This window comes from Anas acuta, chromosome 1 (genome assembly GCF_963932015.1).
Source record: "Anas acuta chromosome 1, bAnaAcu1.1, whole genome shotgun sequence".
Lineage (NCBI taxonomy): Eukaryota > Metazoa > Chordata > Aves > Anseriformes > Anatidae > Anas > Anas acuta.
In genome coordinates, this window is record NC_088979.1 from 90,970,147 (window position 1) to 90,984,358 (window position 14,212).

The window sequence follows — 14,212 nt, forward strand, 5'->3', positions numbered from 1 at the left end:
TCACTGCTTGTAGATTCATCAGCATCCAAGAGTTCACTTCTGATGGCTCCCACACAACAACGTAGTGATGAGTTTTAAAAAGAGACCACCACAGTGAATATATCAATGTCTTTTTCCTCACTTGATTTTGGCTAGCTCCTAGAAGCCTTCACTGCTGCTAGGAGCATTTGAGGGAACATTCTGAGACAGCTATTAGAGGAACGTCTTTCAGTTCAGCAGGGTGAGTCCTACAGGAACATTCCACTAGGGGAAAAAGTTTAAGACACCAAATTCTGGAAGACTGGACAACTCCAAAGCAAAAGCTATTTGAGCACAGCCCCCCCAGAGAGGAAAAAAAGGGGAGGATAAAAGCAGCAAAAAAATGCTGGGTCACTCTACCTTTGGCAGGTACACAGTGATCACATGCAGATTTAAAGAATACTAAAAACAGTCTCTTCAATTCACTCTGACATTGACAAGTAACTTTCTGGATTTTTCAGAAAAATGTACACTTTAAAAGTGGTTTTGCTATACCTGGAGTCTAATTACATCTAACTGGTAACTTTTTAATTATTAATCTTCTGGAACAACACTCAACAGTTCATCTAAAACCTTATAGTAGCTGTAGAAAAAAATTACAAGCCTTACAAGCAGCATCTGACATTCTGAAAAGTCACACTGCTCTGCTTAGTTTCCCCTACACTGTTATTTCACCCTGTAATGGTATTACAGGTTTTTCCACTTTGTATAAATTCACTATTTTTCAACACAGATGAAGCCTTTGCATACCAACAGACTTGAAATATACAAAATTCATTAGATGAAATATTTGTCACACTGCTCTGGACAACACATCGGAAGCATCTTTCATCTTTTACATGTTTAGGACTCACAGCCTAGCCTCTCTCAAGGCTGGCTGCTTGCTCAAGCTTAGTTTTGCATGGGAAAGCTGCATTTCATTAAACTTCTTGTAATGCTGCATCCCAACAGATCTTCAGTGACAAGCAGTACCTTAAGACAGAAACCAAAAGGCATTTGCAAACATTCTCACACATTACAGCTGGCTCGCCACCTTTGCACACAGCATATTTACATGCTCAGAAAACTTCCTGCATCTGTCACATGGCTTGAACCTTAACATCAACAAATGTGGTTTCAACACCTCAGCTCTGCTAGCTTCATTTGTCTCTCCCAGTCCTGTGTAAACTCAAGTCCATCAACTGGTGTTGAAAGACTGTTCACATTTTAAACAATATTGTCACCTGTTGAGACGCCTGAAAGAATGTTTTGTAGTTACTTGAAACATCTCATAAACTGGACTTTTTCAGGACAATATTACCAATTATTTTTATACAATTAAGGATGTTAAATACTGGAGTACATAAAGCAGTATATTCAAACAGCTGTAAAAAATGATTGCGAGGACTGTTGAATCTTTACACCCCCCTAGACCATATACATTCAGGCTTCACCTGATGGCATTTCTTCATGCATAAAAAAATGGGCCAGAAGCCTATGATGTAGCATTACCAGCAGAGTTAACAGCACCTTCTTACACTGTAAGATGTTTCAGCCAGGACAGCTTCATATATTTTAATTTGTAAAGCACTTAGTGCCTCTGCTTTAAAAAAGTGCCTCAAAAATAAAACACACACAACCCACCCTTTTTGTAAATGAAGCTCATCTTCAGTAAGTACAATTACAGAGCAAAACACTAATCAAAAAAAAAATTTACAAGTCAAATCCAATATCCATGGTGCCAGTTCAGGTGCCACAAGAAAGCTGTTAGTAAATAATTCACCTCTTAATGTATCACCCACATCTAAAAATATCAGTGGATGTGAACTGCTGCAGCTATTAGCCTTTATTAGTATTATTTAAATGCATGCCTGCTGATGACAGGCTTACACCTCAGGGGATTTCTTCTCAACATACACTTTCAGAATTAAGCAATGGACCCCATGGACAGGCAGAAGACCTAAAAAGGAGGTTCAGCCTGCAGGTCATACCCTCTTCTTTCCATCTCCATTAAAAAAACTAATTTGAAAAAAAAAATAAACAGGACACATACAAACCCTTACCCCTTTTCTTAGAGGCCCAAGTGTTGCCTTCCCTTCACTACAGCCCTGGAACTCCCAGTGTGAGCAAATCCACAAAACAGTTTCACTGGTTTCTTTAATTAACTGCATCGACTCTAGTAATCTCTGCTCTCCCCCCAACAGCTCACTCACCTACACCCTGCCCTCAGTCTTGCTAGCACATCTGTTTGTGCAGCTGTACAAGGAACTGTACAATCCCCTGTGCCCCAAGCAATAATCACAAACAGTAAAACATAAAACACTTAAAGCTAGTTTTCCAGCAAGTTCTTACCTTTTCAAAGCACCTTCCCAATGCAAGTAACAAAGAACACGTCTGAATGGAGTCTCCATATATCTTTCCCTCTCATTAGAGGATCTTGAAAAACATTAAAGACTTCTATATTCAACAGCACAGAAAACTAAGCTTCTATGACACCTTCATGCATGGATGAAGACTCCCATGTATGAGCAGATTTACATTACGCAGTAATCTAAACTCGATTCAGTAAAGGTATAAGACCTCAAGCATTACATACTTTCATAATGACGCCATTAAACTAAGTAAATCAAGTCCCAAATTCCTTATTTCTGATGAACCAGCCAATTAATAAGAATGTCATTAGCCCAGAAGTGAAAGGCATGACTAAAGCCTTCTCTGCCCCAATTAAGGAAGGTGAATGAACAGTGTCCTTTTTCATAAAGGAGGGTTTTGTTATAACAGTCTCTGTGCATTTCAGGATAAGGAACACTACACTGTCTGCCTGCTGAAGTTGTCTGTTTATCTGCTCAGGGAGCCACAAATAAACAAGATACTTCTGCCCAACAGATCAAGCCCCACAGTTTAATGAGCTTGAGGAGACTACCATAAAGTCAGGTTGTGTTAACCTGCTGACAAAGATTCAGTCCTATTTATACCTAACACTTTTTTTTGACATGAAGATGCATCGTTAGACAAGGTATAATTATGAAGACAATCAATACAGTCTTTCTTCTAATTAGTAGATTTTGTAGTACATTACTAATAACTAGCTGTTTTAACCTTTCAGGGGATTGAGGTACAAGCTTTCATTCAAGCAACCCTATCCCCAAGACAGTGTTTTTCCTCGTTCTCCCTACCACCCCTCAACCTGAAGCCAACACAAACAGAAATCCCACTTTCTCCTTTTTCACTTCTATAGCCATGTTTCCATTACTGGCATCACTCAATACATCCAACAACTACCAACCTCACAGAAGTGATGACACCAAACATTAAAAAAGCCTAGTATTCCAATTATTCATTCTCAAGGTACTTGTTGGGTACACACTTTTATTCTGAAGAATGAACTGCACATGGACCACAGTCCCATATGCTGAGCAAACTGAACTGCCTAAAGACAACAGGGCTGCCATTGAAAGTTTTTGGCACATGACAAACAAATAAGCCTGTAGGGATCACCCATCAGAACGCACACCAATCTGCAGCATAAGCAGTCACTAGCTAATAGCTGCACAAGTATTAGCATGCAATCAAATCCTACCCGAGATCCAAACCCTACCTGAGATCCTACAGAGCTGCATCACCTCCAGATCCTTTCACTGACATCCAACTACAGCTTCCCTCATGACCCTCAAAAGATTGAGGATTACTACAAGTTACATGCAAAAGGATTAATAAGGAGAGACTCCTAGAAAGTGTTAACATCTCAGAAAGACTATCCCCTACTTTACTGTCATGTTCAATCCTGATACAATACCAGCAGGCCTTCTTCTTTTCAGGAATAGGAAAATACTGGATAGATATTATATTGGGTGTTAAACAAATACTCAAAACACTATATTCAAATGACTTCAACTATCATACATAACTCTTGTCTATAACCTGGCACAGGCTGCCCAGAGAAGCTGTGGATGCCCAACCCCTGGAGATGTTCAAGGCCAGGCTGGGTGGGGCTCCAGGTAATCTTATCTAGTGGGTGGCATCCCTGCCCATGCCAGGCAGGCTGGAACTGGGTGATCTCTGAGGTCCCTTCCAGCCCAAACTGTTCAATGACAGGTTATTACTTGAAGAAAAGACCATGACCACATATACTTACTGCAAGATGCATTACAATGGAACATGAATGAACTACTGAAAAATACTTGCTCTCAGAGGCTAAAGTCTTGCTTTTCCACGAGCTAGGAGTCAACAGCTGTATTAGAACCTACCAAAAGTAACTTGTCAAGAACTGAGGGCAGGTAGCGTCTCAAGGAATAAAGACTGCATCATGAAGTTAACAGATTATGCATTTTTCTAGAATACAAAGATGCTACAGCTGCAGCTGAGAGGTAGTGGTAATATTACCCTCACAAGATAATAGAAGGTTCAAAACCACACATTTAATTATAGTAAGTCATGTCAGAACATTCAAAAGTTTTACTAAGTTGATGTTCCATGATTTTGCATTAGAATTGAAGTTCTTCAACACAAGTTTACATTCACCATTCTTTCTCTACAGACAACTCTTTATGGCTTGACCACAAGCATTAGACAAAAGGAAAATGCTACACAAAAAAATACACTACAGCCAACGTCAGAGCTGTCATGAGCTCTGAAAAGTTCTTTGCCTCTCACTGCAAATGTCTGTTATGCTGAAACACAACGAAAAAAAGCTTCTTCCCTCCTCTGGCCTGCACAGCAACACTTCTGGAGTAGGTCCCCACCCCCATTTAGATGCATCCATCCTAACTGGTGAAAGATGCAAGCATTGTCTTCAAAAGAAAATGGAGTAAGAAGTGTTTAAGATCATTATCACAGTCTCTAATTAATGGTATAGTTTTAAATACCATAGAGCAGTTAATACAATGCTGGTTTGTTTTCAGTACACCTAGTCCTACCCCTTCCCCTGACATCTCTGACTCTTCTGCAGATGCCAGCACTGCAATGCATGAGAGCTCTGTGCACCAAGCAGGCAAAGAGATCACTGCATTGGGGCTGGGAAGGAACAGGAGGTTCCACAAAACTGTATTTTAGACTGGCTTAGCTTCTTGGTTCTGTTCATACTGTTGGACGTGGTGCTTAGGGACATGGTTTAGTGGGTGACATTGGTGGTAGGGGGATAGTTGGACCAAGGGATCTTGAAGGTCTTCAACATTAATGATTCTACAGAAAATGGCAGGACTATGTACAGCGTGCTTGGCGCCTGATTATCATGAGTGACTAAGCTGCACTGCAAGACCTCACCATAAAACCACTTAGAAGACTTTCACCTTGAAGCACATTTGCATACTCTGAAGCGAGCTGCTTTGAGAACCGCTCCGTTCACATCTTCCCCCCTCTCTGCTCTCAGCCTCACGCCACGAAGGGCACAGCGCGCCACAAAGCCCTGGGGGCAGAGAAACCCCTCTCCCCACTCAACCTATCGACAGATTTCCTTTGTAGATGCGGAGAGCTGCCTTCGCTCCTACCTCCCTGCAAAAACGAAACAAAAAACACACAATAAATGGAAGCGTTGCGGGGGTGGGGTGGGGGACACCAGGCAGCAAGCGGCCGGAGGGGGGGGCGTCTCACCGCCGCGCTGGGCCCCCAGCAGGGCTCCCCCCGGCCGAGGAGGCCTTTTTTTCACCCATTTTGCCTGCCGAGAAACGTGGTGGCTTCCTCCTGGCTCCACCGTGCCCCCTACAGCCGGCCAGCCGCGTTTCCAACGACTCCCCTCACGCCTCTGCTGCGGGATTAGGCTCCAACCTCCCCCCCCCTCCGTGCCTTTCACCCACCCCTTCCCCACAGATGCAGGGCTCCACCGCCACCCTCAGCCCCCCATCTCCGCCCCGAGCGACACCGAGGCGGGAGCGGGCCCGGGGGAGGCCGCAGCGCGCAGGCAGCCCGGGGGCGGTGATGGCGGCGGGCGGGCGGCTGGGGGAGAAGCGGGGGCACCGGGGCTGGGGGGAGGGGGGGGGGGAGCGAGGTGTGCGGGAAGGTGCCCCCTCGGAGCACACACGGGTACCTGTGGCGCCGAGCATGAAGTCCAGGGTGCTGTGCCGCGCTGCTGCTGCTGCCATAGTGAGGTAGAGCCCTGTGCCATGCCTGGAGGAGGAGGCGGCGGCGCGGCGAGCGCGGCGGGGCAGCCTATATGGGCGCGGGGGCTGCGGCGGCGCCGCGGGGGTGGGCGCGCACCGGGCGGGGCTCGGGAGGCCGGGGCGGGGCGGGACGGGGCGAGATGGCGGCGCCGCGGCCGTTAGCGGCAGGCAGGGAGGGAGGGGACGGGACGGGGAGAGAGGAGGGGAGAGGCGAGGAGGCGGTGGCTCTTGGCCGAGATGGCGGCCCCGCGATGGGAGATGGCGGCGGCGGCGGCTTGTCGGGAGCCCCCGTGGTGGCTCCCCGAGCCGGAGGCTGCGGCCCCTCAGCGGTGGCCGTGCCCGCCCCTCTGTGAGGCTCCCGATCTGGGCTTGCTGCTGGGGCTAGCTGTTACGGCTGGGGAAAACCAAACCAAAATAAAATGAAAAATAAAGACCAGTCTCGATTTGCTTTCAGATTCAATTCGCTCCCCAAATCCCTGAGTGGTCTCCCAGCGCTGAGGCCAGGGATCAGCTTCCAACAGCGCAGGGGCCACGCAGCTGCTGCAGAGCTGCTCCTTGCCCAAGGCCCGTGCTGAGCAGGCATGGTGCTGCTGGCTTCAGGCGAAAAGCACCAGAGAATCCTTAAAACCCTTCATTTCAAGTCTTGCTTATTTATTTTTTAATGAAGGATAACTGTAAAATTGCACATGGAAGCCACAAATTATACGAGTCACGTGTAGTTACAAACCCAGAAACGCACCATCTAGATGTAGTTGGTGATAGGATTAGTGCTCAGTGTTATCAGTTATTGCACATTTTACAGCTCGTGGTTCCTTTCTTGTAGAGGTTTTGGCAGGACTGAGATGTAATTTGAACAATGCCGTGGCATCAGTGATTTCATGTGATTCCACACCTTTAACAAAAGAAGTTTACAAGTAATCATTATCACCCAAGCTACTGTACTACCATCGTTATTTCCATAAGTTGCAGTTACATTTTTTCAACGTAAGCATATATTGTCCTCATTTAGAACTGTACAACTCCACATGCACCCTGACCAAAGCAAAAACATTCACTGGTGACCTGTATCAAAAGAAGCGTGGATGTCTACAGATCTGCAATAACTACAACTTTGTCAGGTGGTGTTAATTTGACTCGGCCAATCCATAAGAAGTTGTGGTTTTTGGTTTTTGTTTTTTGTTTTTTTCTGTCTCCAAATAGCCAAAGTTAGCCAAAAACCTGGGCTTTGTGGGTTCCCATTAAATATCTTTGATCCAATCCTGGATGTTACAGGGGATCATATAATCCCTCATCCCCACATGCAAGTGGATAGGGTGTACTTGCTGACATTTCACCAAGATTCCTGCTTTTTCTTAGTGCCATGCCTTAAAATAAATAAATAAATAAATAAATAAATCACTCTTCTTTGCTCCCTTCTCTGGTCTTTCTGCTGATTTTTCTTTCAGACATGCAGCTGCCACAAAGCAGCCAGGAAGATTCCTGTATTTTATGATCTCTTATGTCTCTCACCTTTACTTACAGTGGCTGTACTTGTGTCAGTACCTTGTTACATAAAGAAGCTTACTGAATTCTTTTTTCCTTTCTTAGACTTCAGTGTCCACGAAGAAATAACCAAAGCCTTTTGTTTAGCTGAACTAATTACATTATCTTTCCATTGTGGAATAGTCAGAAGAAGGTAATAGTGATGTTGTCACCTAAGTACCTACAAGTATTTGTTCATACGTGCCAGGAGCCTAGCTCAATTATGGCCTTATATACCATGAGCAGCTTCACCATGTTTCTGTGGGGAAAAAAAATAGAACACCAATTTCCAATTTGTCTTACAGATCTTTTCCTGGCATTAATTTTGCTGTTTAAGGCCAAACATTGTGGACTGCTACTAGAAGACAGGTGGAGCATCATCTTTCATCTTTTTAATTAAATTTGCTGTGGGAAAAAAACAAAAAACAAACAAACAAAAAAAACCTGTCATCTTACCATATTCCCTTTTTTTTTTTTTATGGTTGGTAATCACTGGACTTCAAGTGAAGAGCTGAAAAAGCTAATGAATTGTTTCAGAGAATAGTATAGAGTCTTTCTTAAACTTATTTTTAAAGGACAGTTATTAGCCACTTGTTTTATATGGTCTTACAGAGCAGCAGCATCAGAAAGACCACAGAATTTAAGCCTCCAGGTGATAGATCCCATTACCGAGGAAGGAACTAACAGACTTCTCTTCCGCTCCTTTGGCATGACTTACCTTTGCCTACTACTTAACTAGGTCATGCCTGGGATATTTTGGGGAATCTTCCTATTAGAAAATTACACTGAAGGGGAATTTAAAGGAGAGCAATTAAAATAATTAAGGAGATTGAGGGATTGATTTACGAGACAAGATGAAAAGGGCTGGAATATTAAAACACGCTTCACCAATACTGTGGAGATTGGATGACATCATAGTGTTAAGATTAGCACAGGCTATATGGAAAGAGTTTATTCAGTGTAAGGTTACATGCACATTTTGAAGCCCGTAGAGACTGCAAAAGCAAGTACAACATGGAAAAAAAATGGTCATGCACCAGTATTTGCCCAGTTATGGAATGCTTTGTTCTGAATAGCAATGGCAGAGGCCCTACCCTTTGCAGGGAGTTTTGATAGATAAGCTAAGGCACATCGGCTGAAGAGAACAATCTTGCAGTGGAAAAAAGCTGGGACAAAGACCTTAAATTGTATGCAATAACCTGCACTAGAGGTGCATTTTAGCCTGCATCGCCAGGTTCGTCGCCAGCTGAAACACCCAAGTTTTTAAAGCAGAACGTAATATTATTTTTAATCACAGACTACCAGTTCATCTTCCCTGGCTACATCCACCTGTGTTCATTGGTCTGAAAACATTTCACCTACAACTACCACAACCTCAAGTTCACTTCAGGAATTTAACTATAATTATGAGGTTAAACGACTTCTTCATCATAGACAGCAAAGAAATAGCCTCTAAAAAGACCTTTTTCCTCATGTTGTTTGACAGAGTTCACATTTTTTTTTTTGTTAGTGCTTCTTTTCTCTCCCCAGACCTGATTCTGTATATTCAAAATAACATTAATCAATTCATGCTAAGCAGAGTAATAAAAGTACAATTAAAAGTACAGAGTAAAAAAGTACAATTAAATAAGCAGCGTAACATGCTAATGTGTAGCTCCATCCTGAAGTGACTGTTAGAAAATAGTAACAAAATGGAAAAAGCAGGGACTAGAAACAAAAAGAAGCTTAGAGTTTGATGCAGACTTCTAGAAACAGTTTAATTGCTTTCACTATTTATGCATCATATTGTGTCACTTTTTACCCCAGACTTTACACCAAAAACAAAACAAAAAGGAAAAAAGAAAAATCACTGCCACAGCTCTAATTATTTAGTATTTGCTTGTAATTGATAGAAGTAACAGTGAATTTGCAAGAGTGCGGGATGGAAAATAGAAACTAGATGGACACTTCCTTTTACAAAAGCACAATGGGGAAAAAAGGGTCTTGTAAGTTTGTGTCTGTTCTTAGAAAATGGCTTGAGGTAAGAATTATGATGAATGATGAAGTTCACCTCTTAGCAAAACGGTGTATCTTATTATAAAGACAAATCAATGCTTTCAGGAGGTGAACATCTGTTTAATATGGCTAAGAAAACTACAACTTACTATTCTAATGAATTTTCTTCTTTCATTTGTATTTCTACTCTTGTGTCTGAGCATGTTACTGTTTACTAAAACAAATAAAATTTATCTCCCTCTTCTTGGATGCTCACAATCAAATATGTAGACTTGCTAGGGCATTGCTCTAGACTTAAAAGGAAAGAAAAAAAAAAGCAAACTATTTCTTTCAAATTAAATTGAGGTACTGCAGAGCCTACAACTTACTAGAAACCATGAAAAAAAAAAAAGAAGAATTTCTAATTTGAAAAACAAGTATGAGTTGAACAAGGAAACACATTCAAGTAGATTACAAGATGAGTAAAGATTTATTTTATTTTATTTTATTTTATTTTATTTTATTTTATTTTATTTTATTTTATTTTATTTTATTTTATTTTATTTTATTTTATTTTATTTTATTTTATTTTATTTTATTTTATTTTATTTTATTTTATTTTTTAAGTTCTACAAACAAGGACCTTGTAGTCAAATTATATCATAGGACGTAAGGCACCTCATAGAATAAGAGAACAATTTCAGGAAGTTTTCACAAATTCAGATAAGAGTTAATTGCTTAAATGAATGCTACCATAAATTGTAACACCTATTATGCTCTGCTTTTTGAGAACCCTCTCCTGGAGACCAGCCAGAGTGCTGTATTTGGACCCTTACAGTGGGATTTCCATTGATCCAGACTCCAGTCTTTAAGGCAGAGACCGCTCACTATGGAGGTGAGACCTCACGTTCAGCAGCCCCACAGTCCTGGTCATCCTGCACACCTCTGTCTTCAGGGACACCTGGCCTGAGTTAGCACTGTGACGGTGTGCTCCCCTTGCTTCCCCCCCTCCTTTCAGTCTGACTGCCTCACCCAAAGACCTTGCTCAGCATCTGAGGGATAATTGCAAAGCCTTTTTCAGTGACCACAACGCTGGTTATTGTCTGGCTCAGAACAGACACTGGAGGAACTAACAGGAGAGACTAATGTTTAAACATCTTGCTCAACAGCCAAGGGCTAATTTGAGCAACGCGACCACCAAGATCGGCTGGTAAACAGTATAACCTTAAGTCAGTCATCTTGCCCCATACATAGCAAGCAGCCCAAGAGCCCTTTGAGCTCTCCTGACAAAACAGCAGGCTGCACGCCAGGGTCTCTCTCCTAGGTCAGGATGGCTCTCAAGGTTACTTCCTTGTATTGAGGGGATCCTTATCGCTGCAGTCGGCATGTATAATAGCATGCTAACACATTGTAATGGTGCTTTCTGATCACACTTTATAATCTTAGATAACTAAAAGATTTGTGTAATGTATCTAATCTTATAGGCATAAACCACTAAGTCTGGGATTGGGACAGAATCCCATCATACCTAGACTCCCTCCTCAGAGTCAGAGCATCAATAGAAACTCCACTCCGATTCTCATTATTCAACAAGAGGGTCTCCTTGGTGATAAGCCTTTAGGTCAGGATTAGGGTAGAATCCAGTCATATCTAGACTCCTCAGAGTTTGGAATGGGAAAAGGAGCTCCATCCTAAACCTCATGACTAATGACACTGTCAACCCTGCCTAGCGTAGTATACATTGTCTTTTATGTAGTGTCTTTATATCATATTTAATTCCTTTTATTTATTGTCTTTATGAAGTATATAATGTCTTTTAAGTAGTGTGTGATTAAATGTATCTTCCAGTTATAATCAGGCGTACCTTACCATCATCGAACCTTTAAGTCATGTAACCTTTGTTAAATCATTATTCTATATCAATAAACTATATTGCTCTCTTCTGAATGAAAAAATATTATTTCCATCCACAACAAACCAGTGTAGTCAGCAGGATACAAGTACAAAAGTGTGGAGTGAACCCAAGTCCCAACTTCTCAGAAGAACGGGCTCATGACAAAATGCTGAGTACCTGTTCAGAAGCTACATATCAGGCAAGGGAGAACAGAGCTAGAAAGGAGCAGAATGTAAAGGGAGAAAGAGAAGGAAGGAAAATAACTGAGTTCTTACTGTATTTAAGAATTGAACAGTTGCAGAAACAGTTAAAGGAGGAAAAAGAAAAAAAAAAAAAAAGGAAAAAAAAAAAAGATTGGGAAAAAAAGACATACAGATCAAAAAATTAATAGTATCCCCTAAGGAGTGGGATGGAGACATCTGGGTGGGTCCTGATGATAGCAAGCCAGAAAAAGATGACACTTTGTTCCCCTCAGATCCTCCTGAATATGAATCAACCATATCTTAGAACAGCTGGAAGGGACCTTAAAGATCACCTGGTTCCAACCCTGCTGCCATGGGCAGGGATACCACCCACTACTAGATCAAGTTGCCCAGGGCCTTGTCCAACCTGGCCTTGAACACCTCCAGGGATGGACATCCACAGCCTTTCTGGGTAACCTCTCCCAGTGCCTCACCACTCCCTGAGTGAAGAATTTCCTCTTAACATCTAATCTAAAACTCCCCTCTTTTAGTTTGAAACCATTCCCCCTTGTCCTATCATTATCTGATTGAGCAAAAAGTTGCTCTCCATGTCCAGGCTGTTGAGTCTCCTCGAATTGGTTGGGGGTGCACTCAGTCCCACTGTCATTGTCATTGATAAAGGTATTAAACAGTACTAGAAGCTAGTACCCATTGTTAAAACAGAAAGAACTGAGGGATCTCAGGGTGGTGCTCTGCAACATATTATGCAAACCACCCCTGGGATCCATTGCAATTGGCAAATCTACAAGAAAAATATAGCAGAAAACCAAGCAAAACTGGGTCTAAATACTCATGGCAAGTCTGGCTAAGTGGTGGTGACCAAATAATGCTAAGCGAGGATGAAGCAAATGGCTGCAGGCTCGGGAGCTGTCTTACATTTAGAACTCAACCCAATAGATGTGCCCCATTCTCTCACCAGCCTAGTAGCTTATTAGGCTGGGGGAATAGACACCAGGGAGCAAAGAAAACCCTCCATAATCCCCATTAAATCTTTTAGTGAGCTCTACAGCCATCACAAAAGCTGCTTGCATACAAGCCACACATGAACGAAGAACCCATAGTTTCCCACTGTCTGCTACTGTAAATTTTACAATACTAAAACCACTGATTAGAGGAGCCCCAGCAATTCTTAAACCCTATATAGTTGCAAAACAGGATAAAACATGAAGTGATGGAATATAATGAAAAAGAAGGTAGTAAGCCTCCCAAGCAGCTCCCTACATGGGAAGTATTAATACGTGGCATTGTTAACTACAGCCGTGAAATGGGCTGGGACAATGTGCCAGCTGAAAACTGAAATCAGAAGCCGCAGGGAGGAGATCATAAAGTAAGACCCATGAAACAAGGAACAGAAAATAAATTAAAGGAAAATAAATGTAAACCCATGCAAAGAGAATTTCAAAAATGGAGAGATGAATTGTGGAGAAAAGCATTATCCCTAGGCATTCACAGAGCTGCGATTGATGATCAGCTTACTGGCATTATCTTGAGTCTCATTGTAGCACTCCAGAAATGAGGTAACAATGAAAGGAAGGAGCATATGGAAAACAACCCCTCTCTTTACCCCAGGAAGTACTTGCAAGGCCTGAAGTAAGAACAAGTACTGCCCAGAAGGTATCGGGCCTGCCTATAAATATATTACATATATATAAAATTACATCTATATATACATATACATAAAATTACATAAGTATAAAATTCCAATTGGTCCTTAAGAACCAATTGACAAAGAATTCATTAAAAATAATGAATAAGGAAGCACAAATGTTAATGTTAACACAACCAAGATGCCAAGAAGCTGAGCATGCAATTCACAGGGCAAACAGTTAAGATACTCTATGTAATCTCTATATCAATAAACCATATTGCTGCTTCTCTCTTCCGAGTGAAATGCATATTATTTCTATTTGCAACAAGTACTGAGGTTCAAGCTTGACATACTAACAAATTATTTTGATAACACTGAGAAGCAGCCATGGAGCTTCCTCACCTTCGTCTCCTCACCCTCATCCTCCTTGTCAGTAGATTCTACCTTAGCCCAAGGTCCAGCCTCTCACCCACACATAATATGTTTGTTTTTTTTTTTTTTCCTAACTCCCCAAATGCCACAGGCCTGACACAGCTTCTTTCCATGTTTCTCTTGGCTATACAATAAAATTCACCAGAATCCCAGCTAATATTTCTTCCCTCCCCAAACCAAACACAAGGAAGGGCTGGATGAACACTGCTTTTCCAGCCCAAACACAGTCTTGCCCCCAAACCATCACATGTCACAGCAAAATGGGATCAAGCTTTTCCTTAAGATGTGTCATATCTCAGAACTGCCACATCCTATAACCAGTCCCTTTTGTAGTTTGAAAATAGACCCCGAGAAACCTTTTTATAACTTCTATCAGATGACATCCCCCACTCTGTCTGCATCCCCTGTCATCAGCTGATCCATAGTCAGCTCATCAAGTGATCCCAACTCCACATCAGATGATCATTAT

The 14,212-nt window shown here is 42.1% G+C and overlaps 1 protein-coding gene across 1 annotated transcript in view; it reads right to left on the reverse strand.

Annotated features, from left to right (window-relative positions):
- SMS (spermine synthase) overlaps positions 1-6,200 on the reverse strand; it is a 44,274-nt gene extending 38,074 nt beyond the window's left edge. The window contains exon 1 of the mRNA XM_068687450.1: positions 6,020-6,200. Within this exon, the coding sequence (XP_068543551.1) occupies positions 6,020-6,074 (55 nt within the window). The 5' untranslated portion in view covers positions 6,075-6,200. The remainder of the gene's footprint in view (positions 1-6,019) is intronic.
- Between the last annotated feature and the right edge of the window lie 8,012 nt (positions 6,201-14,212).